This window comes from Patella vulgata, chromosome 1 (assembly GCF_932274485.2).
Source record: "Patella vulgata chromosome 1, xgPatVulg1.2, whole genome shotgun sequence".
Taxonomy (NCBI): Eukaryota; Metazoa; Mollusca; class Gastropoda; family Patellidae; genus Patella; species Patella vulgata.
In genome coordinates, this window is record NC_065879.2 from 9,842,231 (window position 1) to 9,863,327 (window position 21,097).

At 38.6% G+C, this 21,097-nt stretch overlaps 1 protein-coding gene across 1 annotated transcript in view; it reads right to left on the reverse strand.

Moving 5' to 3' along the window:
- Positions 1-909: 909 nt before the first annotated feature.
- Positions 910-21,097, reverse strand: part of LOC126822267 (sodium/mannose cotransporter SLC5A10) — a 32,372-nt gene continuing 12,184 nt past the window's right edge. Inside the window, exons 2-16 of the mRNA XM_056101960.1 lie at positions 17,712-17,923; positions 16,824-16,895; positions 16,500-16,604; positions 15,764-15,823; positions 15,432-15,536; positions 14,205-14,310; positions 13,182-13,262; positions 10,063-10,271; positions 9,571-9,706; positions 8,156-8,263; positions 6,520-6,670; positions 4,874-5,042; positions 3,692-3,907; positions 2,591-2,726; positions 910-1,202 (exon numbers count right to left, since the gene is read on the reverse strand). Coding sequence (XP_055957935.1) covers positions 991-1,202; positions 2,591-2,726; positions 3,692-3,907; positions 4,874-5,042; positions 6,520-6,670; positions 8,156-8,263; positions 9,571-9,706; positions 10,063-10,271; positions 13,182-13,262; positions 14,205-14,310; positions 15,432-15,536; positions 15,764-15,823; positions 16,500-16,604; positions 16,824-16,895; positions 17,712-17,786 — 1,941 coding nt within the window. The 5' untranslated portion in view covers positions 17,787-17,923 and the 3' untranslated portion in view covers positions 910-990. The remainder of the gene's footprint in view (positions 1,203-2,590; positions 2,727-3,691; positions 3,908-4,873; positions 5,043-6,519; positions 6,671-8,155; positions 8,264-9,570; positions 9,707-10,062; positions 10,272-13,181; positions 13,263-14,204; positions 14,311-15,431; positions 15,537-15,763; positions 15,824-16,499; positions 16,605-16,823; positions 16,896-17,711; positions 17,924-21,097) is intronic.

Here is a 21,097-nt window from a genome sequence, read left to right on the forward strand (position 1 = left end):
CCGAGTGTCAAGTTTTTAATTTGGCTGGTTATATTATAATTACCTTGTAAAATGTCAATCTGATCAAAATACAGATCTATATTTCGTTTTGTTTTTTAAGATCTGACAAGTTGTACTGGCAGGTCGTGTCAGGGGTCGTACGAGCGGCTTTTGACCCTATGACGTCAGACATTGATTAATCAATCAGAGTTGACGTTTCTAGTGGTTTACCCACAGTTCCATGCATGGCACGCCAAGAAGTCGCCGTAACAGACCGTTTCATTGGCTTATCCCTCACTTCAGCCAAAACGCCGGTAATATAACAACTCTTCCAGATCCTAGTGTAGTAAAGACAAGTAAAACTAAATTTGAACTATAAAAAACGTAACGAAATAGGATCTGTGTTTTAATCATATTAGTAAAATGTTTTCAAGTAAAAATAACAGATTTCATTTTAAATGAATCTCACTATCTTAAACTTCTACACATACATTCTTAAATTTTAAAATTGATTAAAGAAACAGAGAGTGGTTGAAAATAAACAAAATATGTCGAGAAGGTAGCATTTTTCAGGCCCGTAGGTAGCCGGTAGTGGGGCGTGGGGGGGGGGGCAGCTGTTGCCAACGACCAACGTGACCATATGGGCGCTCAATAAAGCCGAGTGACATTGGTTAGGCTGCCCCCCACCCTCTGTCAACTATCTATCTGATCGCTTTACAAATAAAGAGAGAGATGGGGTTTATCGTCTACGCGACACAAACCAGGTCATTTCGGGACTAAAATGTGGTTCAATTTTATTTCAATAATTCGCTTGTGCATATGGGTCTTTAGCAGTGGGAGGAAACAGGAAGAACCGGAGAAAACCCACGATGTTGGATAAAGTATGGACAACCAAAAATAACAGCCACAAACTATAATAATACCCACTGATTTATTAATATAAAAGGGAAAGATAAAATGAATTTTGAAGAATATAGCACAATTAAAATTTGAATACTCTCAACGTTCGAACTAAGCAAAGAAGGCAATGAGAAAAACGGTCCACGCCATTACTAGAAGAGCGTTGAAGTCAAGGAAACGACGAATCCAGGGCTTCTCTCCCAATCCCTTGTAACGATTGGCTTCTTCTTCTTCCATTGCGCGACTTCTGGGTTTCGGGACAAAACTTGAATAACAGCATAATATATTATATACCCGCTGTTTAAAGGCGACGTCGTCTGGTCCTGAAAACAAGTTAAACTGTGATTATACACTAGATTCTATTAAAGGGTTCAGGTCCTGAGGGTGAAGAGGTTAAAGGTCAAGGTCATGAGGTCGTAATGGTGGAGGATGAATCTGAGTCAGCTATGGCATCTGCTCAACAACATAGAGAAGAAGGGTTAGAGATTAGTTTCAATTCAGGGTGTATCGTACTAAATTAACAGCATATAACCTACCACAACGTCTAAAACATATCTCCACAGTTAAAGGGGAAGCTAAACCCGTTTGTTTAAGGTCAAAATTAGCATTTTACCGGGTGTTACACGGTTGGAGACGAAGCCGGAAGTCATATATGTCCGAATCCGGAAGTGGTAGTGCGTACCCACCAGGTATATGTCACCCCATGTTTTAGTCTCAGGGCAGCCCATGTGTAGCCTTTAACCCCAAACGACAAACAAATAAACGACAAATATAAATATATATAGATAAAGTGTCGAATTGAAATGTTATTTTGATAGGGCCATCTATATTACCTATCGAACCATTACTAATTTTACTTTCATTTTTGAATTAGAACGTGACCTTAAAGATAAACACAACAGTTCTATGGATAACAATTATTTATTTCTATTACGTTTCAACAATGATTCTCTTGTCGTTATCAAGCACATAACCACAAGAGAATTCATTGTTGAAACGTAGCTTTAATAGAAATACAGTAATTGTTATCCATAGAACTGTTGTGTTTATTTTTAATGTGTTCAATTACTAAATGCCATTCAAACAGTATAGAACGTGGCCTGTTTAGCACACAACATATTATACAGTATCAAAAATGAACTTTACATATAGTCATAATCAACAAATATAATTATACTTAAGATTCACAACAAAGATGGACTGCTATTTTAAAATCCCACTTCTAAGTCCTGAGTCGATTTTGCTGACCTCAGAACAAACAGAAAATAAACGTGTTTACGGGTAACCGACCGATCCTATTTTATTGGACCCCTAAATTTTGTTCTTTTGTCAAATTATCTGGATAATACAACTTTTAAACTTTTAAAACAATAAAACGGAACGAAATAAGTATTAAATTTTCATTAGATTAGTGCTAAATGATAAGGCCAGCTAAATTTTTCGTTATAGCTCAGTAGTAGAGCGCTGGACCGGCAACTGCGAGGCGAATGGGTGCCGTCATGGGTTCGATTCCCGCAAGGGTTAGGAAACGTTAGACCCACGGCCCGTACTTTCTGTGGGGGGATCTGCAAAGAACCCTCAACTCCCAATAACCCTAACCTACAATCTCGCCAACAAACACGTGCCCTAACCATATTTATATCTCAGCGACATTGACAAAAATCGAAATGGTTTTAGCAAATACATTAAGCTGGTCTGCTACACAACTTACCAGTAGGGTTATCTTCCACTTCCTCTATAGCAAGACCAGGACTGTCTTCAATATAGTCTTGTTTTTCAAATTCATCTTCATCATCACTTTCTTCCCGGGGTTCTGAATTTCTTGTTTTCCACGTAACACGCCTTAGCTGAAAACCCAAATGAAATGGGGTTTAAGGTTATGTTTTTCTACAACAAAGTTGGCTTGGTTACCAGGCGGATGAAGACGGGCATACGAAATGGGTGCGTGCTATGAGGGAAATTTTGCCCGGGTAGTGGCGATATACGTCTAACTGGCAAAAGCTCTTCTCTGTGCACGCCAATATGTACCCCGGATCTTTGGTTTTCGTCCAATCCAAAAGACCAGACGCTATTCATTGCCAGGCACATGGTCTGGCACCACCGATACCACCCAAAGCCATGTTTTGTAACTTCTGACTTCTGGTTTAATAAATAAGTACAATATCTTATAGAAATGACGCCATATTTATTTGGGATCTCTTAGGTTCTGGCTCAATAAACTATAAAAGACATTTAAAAACTGATCTCTATGACCAAACAAGACAGCCCAAATCATGTGTTGAAATAATTATATATGGCCTGATAAATACATATTTTGCATGAAGAACAGGATTTCAAGGGTACAGAAACCCAATATTGGTATCGGTGGTGTGTGTGTGTGGGGGGGGGGGGCGTGCTCTAAGAAATGTTTGGGCACATAGGACATACAAGACTCTATCTGTAGTATATCTGAGCCATGGTATGAATGAAATTCTAAAGCTGGTCACGGCACCAAAAACCTCTATAAAAGCCTGAAGATTTAAATTATACAATTTTTTTTCCAAACTTGGTTAATTGAAGATGAGTTCCAACATTGTTATTTAAAATTACAGAAAACATAATCTTCAAACAAAAAATATCAATTTACAGAAAATATCATTCATAAAATATGAAAATAAAATTTATAAAATATGAAAATAAAACTTATAAAATATGAAAATAAAATTTATAAAATATCAAAATAAAATTTATAAAATATCAAAATAAAATTATCTTATCGATATTTATAAAATATCAAATTAAAAAATTACCTTATAGATATTAATAAAATTACCTTAACGTCACTTCTTGGTGTGGTTAGCAAACTAACTATAACACATACAACAAACACGATGAAGGTCAGAATGATGGCGAAATGGAGAAAATGGACTTTATAAAGTATTTCTGGTCGACTTTCAGCCACACCACAAGAAGGTTTGGGATAAGCTAAATCCATAATTAATCTGGTACCACCAACCAATAAGCCTGCCATTAAACTCCAGAAAGCACCCTGCAAAGGCAAGACGTGGTTATCATTTCCATACTAAAATAAACGAGCGTACACATACAGTGTGCTCACACGGCAAACCTCGGCATATTCCGTTACTCTAAATCTTACTGTATGACAGTAAGTGATATGTACCCAGGGACGTAGCCCCCACCCCCCACCCCCCGAAAAAAAAATTGCCGACCATAGCTCTAAAATACCTACTGTAGACTGTGCCGGGTGTGCGCCCCCCCCCCCCCCCACTAAAAACTTCACTGCCCCTCCGAAGCTAGCAAGCTGGCTACGGGCCTATGTATGTACCTGCTCCTATACAATTGCGATGCGGCACCGGTATACTTATTAGTAAGAAGTTATCAAAATTGCGTCATTCGAAGCGTGTTTAGAATTTTCAGTGCAAAGTTGTCCTGAAAGAAAAACAGCTTCAAACTGTAAAATATTTGTATGATAAAACATTCTTCAAAGCCGACGTCATGGGTAACGCCTTTGGTAATATTGGAACTTGAAAGTAGTTTCATACATCCGAGGCTAGATCTAAGGCACTGGAATCTGCTGAGGTTTGCCGAGTGACAGTGTGCTATGAGGGAAATTTTGCCCGGACAGCGGCGCTACGACCTACTCTTATATCAAATTCCAATTGCCAAGGGATCTTTTACGTGCACGCAAATGTGTACACAGGACATTGGTTTTCGTACCATCCGAACGACTATAATTTGTCTCTTGCCAGATTTGTTCTGACGATGGGTGGGGGTGGGGGGGGGTGGTATGGGGGGGCAGAAAATCACGATGAACTTTCTCGGCCAATATCCGGATCGAACACGGGACCCAACGTCTTACCCACCAAGCTACCGCGGCTCAGTATAAAGAATATGGGGCATCTCGACCTGATACTATTTCAACATAAAGGTCCCAAATAAAATGCGAGTACGTTGTAAAACAGTGTCCAAAACAACCGTATGGATAATACGGTACCTGTTCCGTTGTTCGTTTCCATAACAAACCCATAACAAACACCACGACCCATGGTGGAGCCAGGTAGGCCTGCATAGCTTGTAGATAATTCCACAGTTGTCCCCCTTGGTTAGCTTGTAAAATGGGTACCCAGAGTATACTGATCACAACCAGCAGAACGATAAAAACACTGTAAGTAGAACAAGTGACATATCGTTAAAATTACCACCTAGCCACAGCGGCAAAATCAGATAATGTCAATATTATGGAAGACCAAACAGTTCTTAATTCTTAGTTCTTAGTTCTTAATTCTTAGTTCTTAATTCATAGTCCTTAATTCTCATTTTTTCATTTGTTGTCGTATTCCGACATTTGTACACTAAAATTAACATTTGTATCTTAAAATCAATATTTGTTTTACGAATCTGACATTTGTTATAATAAGATAAAACCAAGTACGAACAATCCAAACCATAAGACAGAATTCGAAGTCCTAAAAAACGTTATAGGCAAATAGTGTATTCAAGCAAAATAGTGTAATCAGCAAATGGACTGCTCCTCGCGTACAAATTACACGACAAACAGTGGTAACAGGTGTCCGGAAGAGTAAGCTTACCCTGCCTGGCGCCAGGGTTGTGAAATGTGGTTTGGTTTAATTCAATTTGTATGCTTGCTCGAATCCCCATTGTTGTATGGTGACTTATTGTATGTCAGGTTGATAGCCGCTCTCGTCGTCATAATGTTCCGCTTAAATGAATTTCGAGAAATGTTTTCGGAGAAATGGTTCTGGAAAAATATTTTTTCTGAGAAATGTATTTGAAGAAATGTTTTTCAAAATTTATATTTGGAGATTTGTTTTTCTTTGTACGTATCTGATGAAATGTAACTGTAGGCTAATATTTTGATTTTCTAAAATAAATTTCATCTTTATATAACTAAAATTAAATTAAACAAAAATACAATTTACAAATCTTTTATGACAAATATCTGATTTGTAAAACAAATATTGATTTTAAGATACAAATGTTTATTTTAGAGTACAAATGTCTGAATACGACAACAAATGAAGAAATAAGAATTAAGAATTATGAATTAAGAACTAAGAATAAAGAACCAAGAATTAAGAGTAAGAACTAAGAATAAAGAGCTGTTTGGCCTTACATACAATATTTCCCGAACAATTTGTGTCATTTCCGACATCAATCACGTATCATCATCATAACCTTCAGGGGAGTGGATGAAAGATAGGGGAGAAATGGAGTTTAACTTCCAATCAACACAAACTAGATCATTCCAAGACTGACATATGGTACTCGGTTATTTTAATAATCTTTAGCAGTGGACGGAAACCTGAAACCTACGAGGTTAGTCAGGCTACCCTGTTCCTTGTCACGTATAAGTAAGTATGGGATCGCGACCAAGCTACTTTACCACAAATTTCTCATGTGCCATCTTTGTCATAGTAAAACCAGAGAGTATACGTTTTCTCCGGGTCTTCCGGTTTCCTCCCACTGCTAAACATAACTAAGCGCAAGCGAATTAATGAAATAAAATTGACCTAGATTTTGTCGAGTGGACGTTAAACCCCATTTCTCCCTCTATCTCTCTTATTACGGATAGTGTTAGTCCTGTCCAATAAACAATACTACATTGTTTATTGTCCTTACCGTCCGACAATCATAAGTTCTCGTTCCGATGCTTTTGTTCTGAATCTTGTCCACAGATCTAATGTAAACATACTGCTAGAACTGTTGAACACGGAGGTTAAGGTACTCATTAAAGCTGATAACATACAAGCTAACATTAAACCACGAAATCCTGAAATAAAAACAATATAAACACATTACAATAAATCTAAAAGTTAGAAATTAAACGTTAAAGTCCTCCAATAGGTCTACAAATGAAATGAAATGAAATGAAATAGGGTTTAACGTCCTACTGTTCTGCTCCGAACTGAGTTAATGAAGCCGGGTATACGCCAGGGAAAGTTTGCTCGGAAAGCGGCAGTATGGCCTACTCTTATATCGAATTCTTTAACGTGCATGCCAATGTATACACGGGGCCTCGGTTTTCTCGTCCATTCCGAACGACTAGACAGCTGTCCCTCGTTCTGCTCTGCTGGGCTAATAATTGTCTCAGAGCGCGTCAACATCGCCATATGTGTCCTAAAAGCGTGGTGGAAACGCCAAATATCGTGCTGTGGTCTCGATGGTCGCAAATGATCGCCCGAGTCACGGCGTTTGTTTTGAGCATGTTCAAGGAGGACCCGGAGAAAACCCAGGAGGTTGGACAGGCGACCCTACTTGTCAGGTACAACCGGGGAATCGAAACCCCGCCAGTTGACTCAATGACAGACCGTGTGATACAGCGCGCGTACGTGCTAACCATTCAGCCATCCATCCCCCCAGCTGACTTCAAAGAATGGATAATATGTACCAGTTTGAAGTTTTAAAGCTTTATGATTTATAAAGTAACGACGTAGGATGTCGATGCTAAGGGTTACGATCTCGAAACAAAAAATACGTTGAAACTAAGGTCGCATGACCTTAAGCATAAACTAAATATGCGGCGGGTTCGTTTTGCCAAATTGCCAAATCGGATAAGGGCCAAAAAATGCGTCTTTTTGATTGAGATTTATGGATTCGTTAAAAATCGGAAAGGAACGTCCTAAAATACTGGAACTTTATTCAATCTACTTATTTGAGAAAATATTACTTTCATTTTACTATTGCACTACGTTGTTTCGTGGTTCCAGGGTTTATCCTACTGGAATGGAACTAGCAATTCTGATTTCATTGACTACAGTGTTTAATCTTTTGACCGATAACATTCTCTAATTGAACATTCCGTTGATTCCAATCTTTATAACCACAAAGAAGTCAACAGATCGAAAAAATATCTAAGGGGGTTCATCTATAGACTGTCATTATATTCTAAACGCTGTCAAGAAAATCTATAGGCTGTCATTTTGGTTGGCGATTTCTCGGATTACCTTTACACTTGGCTGAAAAGGTTAAACCACGCCGAAAAATCTCAAAGAACTTTCTAAGTCAACACCAGGAAGTCTGACCCAAATAGATTTGTAACCAACCATAACTTTCGCCCCCCCCCCCTCCCCCGCCCCCCGTGAAAGAATTGTCGACCATAAAAACAACAGACAATAGATATACATTGTCCGTCAATTTTACAGCACCCCTTGAGAACACTTCCCACCCCCTCGTTGCTCTGAGCTAGTTACGTCCCTGGTGACAACTGACAACCATAAATAAAGTACGAGGAATACTCTAACAGCATCTAGCTTACCAGCTGGGAGAATCTCGACGACCAGTTTAGGATAAACAACATTTGAACAACCACTTGGATCATCACAGAAGGCTTTACAAACATCAGGATCAACACAACCAATTTCATCTAAAAACAACGTTTTAAATCTATTACTAAGAACACATGACACAGTTTATATGGAATACAAGTTACTTGAAGAAGAAGAATTTATTTCAGCGACGTTTCGACGAGTTGTTGTTGTTCTTAGTGTTTAACCGAAGGTGATATTGCAGACGAGTTGTCTTATTTTCATTTCTATTATCTTAGTGCACGCGTTTGGGTCTTTCCTGATGGAGGAAACCAGAGAAACCGAGTAAACCCACGAGGTTGAGAAGGCGCACCTATCTCCAAGCCACTCACGCTCACACCAGGGATAGAAACCACAACTACAAGCCAGAGGTGACCGGCCAGCTAGAGGTCGAGGCGAAACACTCTACACCACTAGGTCATCCCAGTCCCCCCCTCCCCCGTTTCGACGAAAGTTCTTCCGTCTTTATCACGTAAATAGATAGTCACGTGACAAACAATAAGTCGGACAGTCCAAACGTAACTTCAGATCGAGAATTGAAGGAGATCCCGCCGAAATTAGTCACTCACGTGACAAACAATATGTCGGTCAATCAAACCGTAACTTCAGATCTAGCATAGACGAGCTATGCATCCTACCGATTTTAGACACTTTCCTTTCATGAAATATCCGTGAATATTCACTTCATCCACGATATCCACAATATTCTCGACAGTCAATACGAAGTCCTTTCGAGGATTAAAACGGATCCTGATTCGAATTATCGCATTCTTAAAAACGGCTAAGAGAAGATGACGCAAAAGGTGTAATAGGTTTCATGGGTTTAATGTTTTGGAGACTCCTTGAGTTTCTGCGCTCCTCATTGTCAATCGGGAAAAAAAGTCAAGTTGTTTCAATGCCATAATTACTTTCCAGAGAAGACAAATTGACATAATAACTTACTGAGGAAGAGAAATTGTAATAATAACTTTACTAAGGAAGATTAAGTAACATAATTACCTAACCGGGAAGAGAGTTTGCATTATTAACTTACTAGGAATGATAAATTAGCATATATAAATTGCATTAATAACTTACTAGGGAAGAGACTTTACATTAATAACTTACTAGGGAATACGAATTGCATTAAAAACTTTACTAGGGAAGATTAAGTAACGTAATTACCTAACCGGGAAGAGAATTTGCATTATTAACTTACTAGGGAGGAGAAATAAGCATAGATAACTTGCATTAATAACTTACATGGGAAGAGACTTTACATTAATAACTTAACCAGGGAAGAGAAATTATCATAGATAACTTACCAGGGAAGAGAAATTATCATAGATAACTTACCAGGGAAGAGATATTACCATAGATAACTTACCAGGGAAGAGAACTCTTCCAATCATTCCCGGTATGATAACTAAAAAGAAAGGCGTAATCTTCAACCACGCAGCAAATATGACGCCACCTTTAGCATGTGAGTGGGTTTTAGCTGCTAAAACTCTTTGTACCATAACCTTTAAAACAGAATACAACATTCGTCATTCTTAACCACCATTAAAACGAAGTTTTTTGCACAATACTCCTTAGAGTATGGTGGTGACCCACTGATCAGAAAATCTCGAGTTTGACCTGGTGTTGGTCGAGAAAGTTCCTTGGCAGTTGGAATTTAAATAAGAGTGGGCTAGGAAATTCATATTATAGCACACTGCATGTCTTGTGCCCGTATCATTGGGACAGAAAAGTAGGAAGTTATAATAGGCTCAAAGGGGACAAGCTTCCTTTGCTAAAACAAACCATGTCTGAACTACGTAATACACATGTCTGAACTACGTAATACACATGGAGCAAATGAAACTGTGGGAGACCCTACCTGATCAGTACACCACGCTAAAATAGCCATAGGTAGAAGTCCAAATAAAGCACCTGTCCATGGTATATCCCCAGTCTCGGGGTCCCTAAAGATATGTAAGGAATCGTCACGTGGATATCCCATAGTAGTGTTTCCACACGTTGTTATATTAGGTACGGCTTGCATATATTTCTCAAACAGGGCTTCCAAACCACCAACTTTGATCGAGGCTTGAAATAAAAAGAAATGAAATGAAATGGGGTTTAACGTCCTACTGTTTTGCTCCGAACTGGACTACCATTAAACCTTCACATTTAAGTTCTACACTTAAGAAGGCTTTAGAACATTGGTAGGAGATTGAAGGTTGTGTGTGTGGGCGGGGAGGAGGGGGGGGGGTGTCCGAAACGCTGAATATCGGTAGGGTTCGTCCTCTCAAGACCCTAGTGCTTCACGCCAAATTTGAAATTAAATTGCGTTAAAAAAGTTTTCGAAAAAGGTTGTTGAACGCCGAATATCGTTAGGATTCGTACCGTCCCGCTTTGAACAAAATTTAATAATAATAATAAAAACTCGTTAAAATCTGTACCATCTATCGCGTTAACAAATTTTTTGGAAAAGTAGGGGTAACTCCGCAACGGAAGGTCACAGAAAGCTGACTATCGGTAGGTACTATAAAGTTTGTCCTTTCATACCGAATTGGGAAAAATTCGTTCAAATCAGTAGCCTCTATCGAGTTAACTGGGTTTTTGGAAAAGGGTGCGTGTGTGTGTGTGTGGGGGGGGGGGGGGCGGTAATTCCGGGAACGGAAAGTCTCACAACCCTGAATCCCGGAAGGCTCGTGTTCTCATGATCCTAATACCTGAACAGAAATTCGTTAAAAGATATATTCGTTTTCACGTTAACAGTGTTTTCGGAAAATTGGGAATATTCAAGATAAGCCCACATATTCCACGACGCAGGAAAATGGAAAATTGATAGGCCTCACTCTCTCAATGTACCAATCCTTAACACCAAATTAAAAACTGTAGCCTCTGTCGCGTCTAGAAGCTTTTCGGAAAAGCGGTGCAATTTCGGAACGGGAGGTTGCGGAGGATGCTGACTATCGATATATCGATAGACCCCCCCCCCCCCCATGACCCCAATGCTGCACACCGAATTTTTAAAAAAAAACTGAGTCCTCTGTCTTTTCGGAAAATGGTGGTTTGTGGGGTCGGTAACTTAGGCACAGAAGGTCGCAGAACGCTGAATATCAATCGGGATATCTGATACTTCTATTGGAATATCTGTTTATTGTGAATATATTATGATTTCTCCTGAGCTTCATCAACTAACTGTCCATAAGAGGAGAAGATCAGAACACTTTCGTGACTTGACCACTGAATAAAAATACAATTATTGATGTGTTGGCCGAGAAAGGTCATCGGGATTTTCCAGCGTGGGTTCTCCTTGTCAGTGGTGCAGGATGGCCGGGGGGGGGGGGGCTGACAAGGACAGCTGTCTAGTTGTTCGGATGGGACTAAAAATCGAGGTCCCGTGTACACACTGAGGTGCACGTAAAAGATCCCTTGAAAGGTGGAAGTCGATATAAGAATAGGCCGTGGCGCCGCTATCCGGACAAAATTTCCCTCATAGCACACTGTATCTGTATTGCGTAGAACAGTAGGACGTTAAACCTCATTTCATTTACAACTGGTGATTGTATATATGAAAAGATAACAGACTGTTAATATCCCTGTTTTTATGTGGAATTACCCAACCAGAGTAGCATATTTTAAACTCTGGTCTACTGGGTTAAATAGTATTTAATTTGTCATCATTAAACAAGGACCAAAGATAAATACATGTAGATAAAATGAAATAAAATCGGACTAACATTCACTGAAGTGGAACTATTTAGACAATAAACCAAATATAATCAGGAGATAGGGGTTAAACACACCCTGTTTTAAATTTAATTGGGTTTATTGTTCATTTAACTATGCTTGAATAATCAGAATATTGGTTTAATATTATGCCAAAACATTGGCACTACGACTCACCCTTATTTAACGTACTATTGCTCTGTTCCGACTGGGCTAATGAAGACGGACATACGCCATACAAAGTGCTAAGCGCCACGGCCTACCCTTATTTCGAATTCACACTGCCAAGGTTTCTTTTACGTGCAGGCCAACGTGTACATGGGAGCTCGTTTATTCGTCCCATCCGAAAGATATCACAGACAGGGGGGGGGGGGGGACAATCCCGAGGAAATTCCGCGGCAAACACCGGGATCGAACCCGGGTAATGTGGTGGGGACAAATATCAAGAAACCATTGTTGCAGAAAAGGACACTTGTTCTGTCAGTTCACGTATTGGACTGGTCCCTCTAACCAAATACCCTGCGCCCGCATATACTAGGCAATTTAAAGCACAGGCGCCTGTAACGTTGAAAATCTCTTTAATATAAAACTGTGACTAAGTGAGCTCGAGATTATAAAATAACTGCATGGTCTGAATCCGATTCAGGGGCAAATAATTCGTCTTAAAACGATTCTTTATCAGTAGAAATGAAATGAAATGGAGTTTAACGTCCTACTGTTCTGCTCCTAACCTGGGCTAATGAAGACGGGCATACGCCATACAGTGTGCAATGAGGGAAATTTTGCCCGGACAGCGGCACTACGGCCTACTCTTATATCGAATTCCAACTGCCAAGGGCTCTTTTACGTGCACGCCAATGTGTACACGGGACCTGGGGTTTTCGTCCCATCCGAACGACTAGACAGCTTTCCTTGTCAGCCCCTCCGTCCTGCATCACTGACAAGGGAGAACCACGCCGGAAAATCTGGATGAACTTTCTCGGCCAATGCAGGGATCGAACACCCGACCTCCAGGCTAGCGAGCTAGCGTCTTACCCACTTAGCCACGTGATCCCCCTTTATCAGTAGGCCTACTTAAAATACAAAAGGTGAGCAACAAAGCCACGGACAAAAGGTTGGGTGGGGGGGGGGGGTGTCATATATTCTGTCAACTAGTCGCAATACTCACTGGTTCTTATAGTTAGACTAGACAATCAAGTCTATATATGACGTCAATGTTTTTATCCGTCATCGTAGACTAAGGAGCCCCAATGTAGACAATAAAATATAGGAACTTACACGCTATAGCTAGGTAAGATGAACCAAATATCATGATGACTGTTTGTAGGGTGTCAGTCCATATTACAGCAGATAAACCACCTATAAATATAAACATGTAAATGTAATAATAATAATAATTCAAACATTTAAAATGTCTAAAAGGGACTTTTCAACAAAATAGCGTTTTACAGAGAGAGAAAAGGGTTTAACGTCCACTCGATACAAACTAGGTCATTTCGGGATTAACACATTGTTCAATTTAATTTCAATAATTCGCTTGCGCGTAGGGGTATTTAGCAGTGGAAGGAAACCGGAGGACCAGGAGAAAACCCACGAGGTTGGACAGGCGACCGTACTCCTTTTCACGTACAACTAGGGAATCGAAACCACGCCAGTTGACTCAATGACAGACCTTATGATACAGCGCGCACGTGATAACCATTCAGCCATCCAACCCCTCTGGCGTTTTACAAGGGAAGTTAAGATCTTTCTGAGTAATTGTATTTTTCGGAAATGTCTAATTTTTTTCGCGGCGTATCTACTTAAATTGATTATTTAAGATCTAATTCAGAAAACAAAATCAAAAATATCCACAAAGGAGCATAGTCGCTTGTGGGCTTTCTCTCGAGTTCTACGGTTTCCTAAAATGAAATGCGGTTTAAGGTCCTATTGTTCTGCTCCGAACTGGGCTAATGAAGACGGGCATGCGCTCTACAGTGTGCTACGAGGGAAATTTTGCCTGGACAGCGGCACTACGGCCTACTTTTATATCGAATTCCAACTGTCAAGGGATCTTTTAGGTGCACGCCAATGTGTACACGAGACCTCGGTTTTTCGTCCCATCCGAACGACTAGACAGCTGCCCATGTCAGGCCCTCCGTCCTGCATCACTGACAAGGGGTGGGGGGGGTCTTAAAGCTGCGTTCAAGAGAATTATTGAATTGAACATGTACCAACCATTACCATATGTTAGTCCCGACATGGCCTAGGTTGTGTTGGGTGGACGTTAAACTCTAGTTTGATGTGACGTTTTAAACTTACCTATGATTGTATATACAGCAGTTATAAGAGTAACACTAACTATAGACAAGTACATATCCCATCCTAAAGACTGTTGAATAAAAATGGCCCCAGCATACATACTCACCTGTAATGAAACATTGAAATTTGTTATAAATCAAATTTAAATTGTGTAAAAGAGAGAGAGAGAGAGAGAAAGAGAGACGGAGAGAGAGAGAGGGGGGGTTAACGTCCACTCGACACAAACTAGGTCATTTCGGGAATAACACATGGTTCAATTTCTTTTCAATAATTCGATTGCGCGTAGGGGTCTTTAGCAGTGGGAGGAAATCGGAGGACCCGGAAAAAACCCACGAGGTTGGACAGGTGACCCTACTCCTTGTCACGTATAATGTTGAAATATATATTGTATAATGTTAATAGATATATATAGTGCAATGTTGAAATATATACAGTGTAATGTAAACAGATGTACAATGTAATGTTAAAATATATATAGTGTAATGTTAATAGATATACAGTGTAATGTTAATAGATATACAGTGTAATGTTAAAGTACAGTGTAATGTTAAAATATATACAGTGTAATGTTGAAATATATACAGTGTAATGTTGAAATATATATATAGTGTAATGTTAATAGATATATAGTACAATGTTAAAATATATACAGTGAAATGTTAAAAGATATACAGAGTAATGTTAAAAGGTATACAGTGTAATGTTAAAATATATATAGTGTAATGATAAAATATATATAGTGTAATCTTAAAATATATACAATGCAGTGTTAAAATATATATAGTGTAATGTTAATAGATATACAGTGTAATGTTAATAGATATACAGTCGTGTGTTTATTACGAAACTATAATGTGAACGTATATGCAGAATAATTTTAATGTAAAGTTGGGAAGACAACCTTACTTCTTGTCCCGTACAAACCTTCATGGATAAGAGAGAGAAAGAGAGGGTGGGGGGGGGCAAAGTCCTCTGGACACAAAGTAGGTCATTTCGTACTTCAGGGCTAACATACGGTTCAATTTTATTTCAATAAAATAGTGGTCTTTAGCAGTGGGAGGAAACCGAGGACCAGGAGAAAACCTACGAGGTTGGACATGGGACAACACTCCTTCTCACGTACAAGCGGGGAGTCTGACTCAATGACAGAGCTTGTGATTTAACGCGCACGCTTTAAACCAACCGCCCTCATTTTAATATAAAGATCATCAAATAGAAAACACTTACTGATATTTTTTGAACGATTAAAAGGAATATGGCCAACACAGATAAATATGTTCTTAATCTTTTCCCGCCAAATCGCTTTTTCAAATAGCCAGGCATGGTGTAAGCCTACAAATATATAATTTTGGTTATAATATATATATAGCCTAATATACAACAGAGACAGACTTAAATTTAGATGTAAGCATATCTCATTAAATACACACATAGTTCAGTATCACAAATATTTTTTTCTTAATTTAAATATGTGTAACTGGAAAAGTGTATTAGGAAATTTCATATATTGTAAACCATGTAATTCCTGCAAGAAGACAAATATTAAAAGAAATATTTACCCCAGATGAAACATAGACAGGTACAAATATCCACCCTAATATCATTAATATAAACACAGCCTGAAATATACAGAAAACATGGAAATAATATAAGTCGTAAAAGATATCCATGTGGAAGAGCCATTCACAGCAGCAAGTGTGTCTTGATTGTACTTAGAAATGTGTCCACATCAAATATTATCAAATATCCTCCTAGTATCTAAAAGTTAATCGGTATCACATATTATCACATTTTAAAATGCAGGTGTGGCGTCATCCTTTGTTGTTGGCGTTCCATTATTTCAAATATTTATATTAGTTGAAATTTTGGATCCGCGTGACGTATTCCATTGCAAAGCACGTGCGATTGTCTGTATTGAATTGTTTAATGGTCTCGAGCTTAAGACATTGCTGACGTCCCTGGTGGTGTTTCAATAATATATTACTTAATGTCTCGCTCTCGACCATTAAACCACACATGGTATTGACAAAATATACAGGAAAGAATCGAAATAAAATAATTCGTGAAATATATCACCCATCTGCAGATAGCAAGCGTATTTACTTATAATAACAATAAATTTTTATTATCAAATATCCTTCTGTTATATCTAATACCATAGTAGTATCACGTATTAGCAAATTATATAGTATCAAGAATTACTGACAACATCCTGTATACTATGTTATTCACTACTTATATTAATTCATTTGTTAAAATGTCTGGATAAAACAATACATTCCACATGTAACTTACTTGCCATTCATAAATAACAACTCCCAAACCACTGGCTGCTGCAGAACCTGCCATTCCCACGAAGAAATGACTTCCGAAGTTTGTTGCGAAAATCGATGCTCCTACCTAGATTACAAGAAGAAAAAAAATCCAAATCTTTAAATGAGATGTTGTCGAAATACTAAAGAAACCAACAAGAACAGGGTGTTTTAACGTCAGAAAATAGCGAAAAATTACAATAAGCTCTGAATTTATAAAACCTAATAAAATATGTTCAGTACTCAAGATTTCACGGTTGTATAAAATACTGTGTTTACGATGTAAATCATCAGAATTCAAAATTACCGGAATCCATATCATATTTCTTCCCGCCAAAAAGTAGCCTTTCACACTTCCTGTGTTTTCTCTGCATGATGACTAAAAATAAATAAAAGTAGGTAAAGTGATTTTAAAAAGAAGGTTGAGGAAACGAGAGAAGTAGTGGAGGAACGAGGCCGACTGCAATCCATTTAAAATCAATCTATATGTCGTGTTTCATTTTTTCGAATTGTGAAATACCGTAAAGAAATTGTATGCCTATCTGTGCATACTTTTAAAGTCAGGTAGGGGGGTGGGTGGCAGAATGGTTAGCACGTGCGCACTGTATCATAAGGCCTGTCATTGAGTCAACTGGCGTGGTTTCGATTCCCCGGTTGAAAGTGACAAGGAGTAGGGTCGCCTGTCCAACCTCGTGGGTTTTCTCCGGGTCCTCCGGTTTCCTCCCACCGCTAAAGACCCCTACGTGCATGCGAATTATTGAAATAAAATTGAACCATATGTTAGTCCCGAAATGACCTTTCTCTCTCACTACTTAAGGATCCGACTATTCATGCTAAGGGGGTCATATATGGAGTCATGGAAATAAAACCAATCGTCATATTAAAAACCGAAAACGTCATCGCCAAATCAAAGATGGCCACCGTGATGACAAAATTGGTCGTATTTTGCCATTGACAAAACATGCAACTTGCTGCAATATACTGACTTGAGAGGGTTAAACACTTATAGTGCCAATTACTATCAGTCGTAAATGTAATCAACGTGAATTATTACAATTATAGTCTTAGTCCTTTCATGAGATTAACTTTAGCCAATATGTGCTTTGATTTATGGTCAATTAATAAGGGAAATCTCATGCAAGAAATAAAACAATTTGAATTGTAATTATGGCTTTAAATTCAAATTTCAACTTACCCAAAGTCCAACTAACATACACAGAGCAAAATAAGCTATTATAACAAGCAAATCCGCCCAGTGAAGCTCTGTCATGGTAAGATTTCAGAATATTTGGCCGTACTCAAATAATTGGCTCAACATTCACACACAACCATTCGAACACAACTTCTGGATTCCACGTATATCTTTCTTATACCTTGCTTTTAGGCTACAAAAATGAAGACATTTATCTGAAAATGAAACATAATGATTATAATGGTGTCGGGTAGGGGTTTGACATTGCACTCACATTTTGCTCGTTTTGGGGTTAAAAAAAATCTATTCTGAGCCTAGAGTCATCTTTTAACGAATTAAAGTTTAAAACGTCAACTTGTAAAATGAAACTGAAGTAGTGATTACACTAGATAAAGCCTCCCCCGCCCCACACACACCCTCCCCACCCATTTCCGATTTATAGTCAGATTCGTTATAACTCTACCCCTGATCTATTAGACAGAATTGACTAGTCTGAAAGAGCTAAATCTGTCTATTGCAGGTCTTTCTTTAGGTCTGAAATGTTATCTAAATTATTAATTAGATATTAATTAACTGATCCAGACCATAATCACCTCTCGATGTCATCACTAGCCTGCGATATTTCCTGGATTGGAATCCGATCTGCTGCTCAACGTTTATTGATGATTAAATCATGAAATGGATCATCGAAACTGTTTTTTCTATATATCGTACCGACTTTAGTAATGATGATCGAGGCTAGGCCGAAAATTCAATCGCTAAAATCTCGGTTAAGAGTGGATCAATTTGACTGAAATTTTCAGCAATTTCCTATTACATTATCTAGTTTTTAACCATTGTAGCGAGAACTGTCCGCTCTTTATCTAATCTCCCGTAATGTATCTTTAATTGGACATTAATTAACTTATTCAGACCATAATCAACTCTCGATGTCATCGCTAGCCCGTGTTATTTACTGGATTAGGATCCCATTTGCTGCTCAACTTTCATTCATGATTAAATCATGAAATGGATAATCGAGACTGTTTTTTTTTTATCTTACCGACTTTAGTAATGTTAATCCAGGCTAGACCGAAAATTCAATCGCTAAATTCCCGGTTCAGAGTGGATCAATTTGACTTAAATTTCCCGCAAATTCCCTTTACATCATCTAGTTATTTAACTATTATAGTGAGAACTGTCAGCTCTTTACCTAATCTCCCATAATGCCATAATGTATATTTAATTAGACATTAATTAACTTATTCAGACCATAATCAACTCTCGATGTCATCGCTAGTCCGTGATATTTACTGGATTAGGATACGATTTGCTGCTCAACTTTCATTTATGATTAAATCATGAAATGGATAATCGAGACTTTCACCATTAATATCATATAATTACGTGTCCTTTTAACGGGTGTTACAGCGTCAAGATTGAACCAAACAGGGGGTGGTCTGGGCCCGGTTAGATGTACACCAGTTTACCAATCATTACAGGTCACATGACAACACATTTTGGGGGAATTTACATGTTTTAAGTATATTTTGAGGCCGTGTATGGTAGTTTAATGTCCACTCAGTCCCGATTACTTTTCATTCAATCAAAAGGGGGGGGGGGCTGAATGATTAGCGTGCGCGCGCTGTATCATAAAGTCTGTCATTTAGTCGACTGGCCTGGTTTCGAATCCCCGGTTGTACGTGGCAAGGAGTAGGGTCGCCTGTCCAACCTCGTGGGTTTTCTTCGGGTTCTCCGGTTTCCTCCCACTGCTAAAGACCCCTACGCGCAAGCAAATTATGTAAATAAACCATATGTTAGTCCCGAAATGACTTAGTTTGTGTCGAGTGGACGTTAAACCCCATTTCTCTCTCTCTCTCTTATTCAAAAGTTTGACGCAGACTCACTAACTAGGAAGCCCTGGATTCGAACGCCGAGTTGATCGAGAAAAAATTCTCCGGACTTCCCACAGGATTAAGGACCTGGCAAGGAAACGGCGTCTAATCGTTCGAGTGGGACGACAGATCGAGGTCCACCCGTAAAAAACCATTGACATTGGACTTGGGTGAAGAGTTGGCGGACACGCCGCTGTCCAGGCAAAATGTCCTTCATAGCACATCGAATGGCGTATGTCCGTCTTATCATTTCTATTTTAAAGGGCCAATCTCGATTATATTTTGGAGAACACAACTGTTTAATTTTGTTTTAAAAGCCCGTAAAATCCTCTAACTTAGGGCCGATCAACTAACTCAATATACGTGATACGTTTTCAAACAACTTCAACCCGTCATTCTTCATCTGGAAATGGAGGTCGGTGTCCCAACCTGAGTCTGGATAAAAAAAACAATAGATTATCAGGTCACACAACGAAAAAAATGACCCGAATTCTTAAAAGGGTTACGTGTCCGGAAAGGCGGTTCTGACGTTCACGTCCAAACGACCCAATATTTTGGGCTGAAATTTAAAGACAAGGTAAATACCCCATTCCTCTATATTTTGGCGTTTAAATTTCATACGTACACGGAATTTTATTTCTGAGAATGTTAAATTCGGGATCGTCCCTTTAAAGTGTACGATGAGGCATTGTTTAAAGTTGAGGGTTACGGTTACGGTTATTTCACACTGGACACATATCTATATTGTCAATAATGACATGGTCTATGGTTTAATTATAAAATTCTTATCTTCAAAAATGTTTTATGATCCCGACTCAGCTGTTACTATAGCTTTCAGAGACCGGGGAAAGGTTTTCCACCTTTCGAGCTAATATTGACAATGAAGGCAATATCGTTTGCTTCAACATATTATTGATCTATGTTATAAATATGAATGAAACATATCTCTAGGTGAGTGAACTTGTTAAAGTGTGTGTGGCTCTATTTTTTGAAACCGTAAAATAGACGTAACTCGGTCTAAAAGCACATATTAAATATAAATATAAATCTGCCTATTTCAGGTCTTTCTACTATCTGATTCAAATACAGATCTATATTTCGTTTCGTTTTTTTTATACTAATTACGATGGCCTACAATACATGAAGATCTGGCCGGTTATAGCGATAGGTCGCGTCAGAGGTCATACGAGCGGCTTGTGACTCTATGACGTCAGACATTTTATTAAACAATCAGCATTGATGTTACCAGTGTATTACCCACAGTTCCGTGCAAAACACGCCTAAAACTCGCCATAACCGACCGTTTCATTGGCTAATCCATCACACCATTCAGAACACGTCAATGATAACAACTCTTTCAGATCCTAGTGTAGTAAAGACAATTAAAACGAAATTTTGAACAATAAAAATGAAACGAAATAGGATCTGTGCATTAATCAGATTGGTCTTTATTTAGGTCTGAAATGTTATCTAAATTATTAATTAGACATTAATTAACTTTTCGGACCATAATCA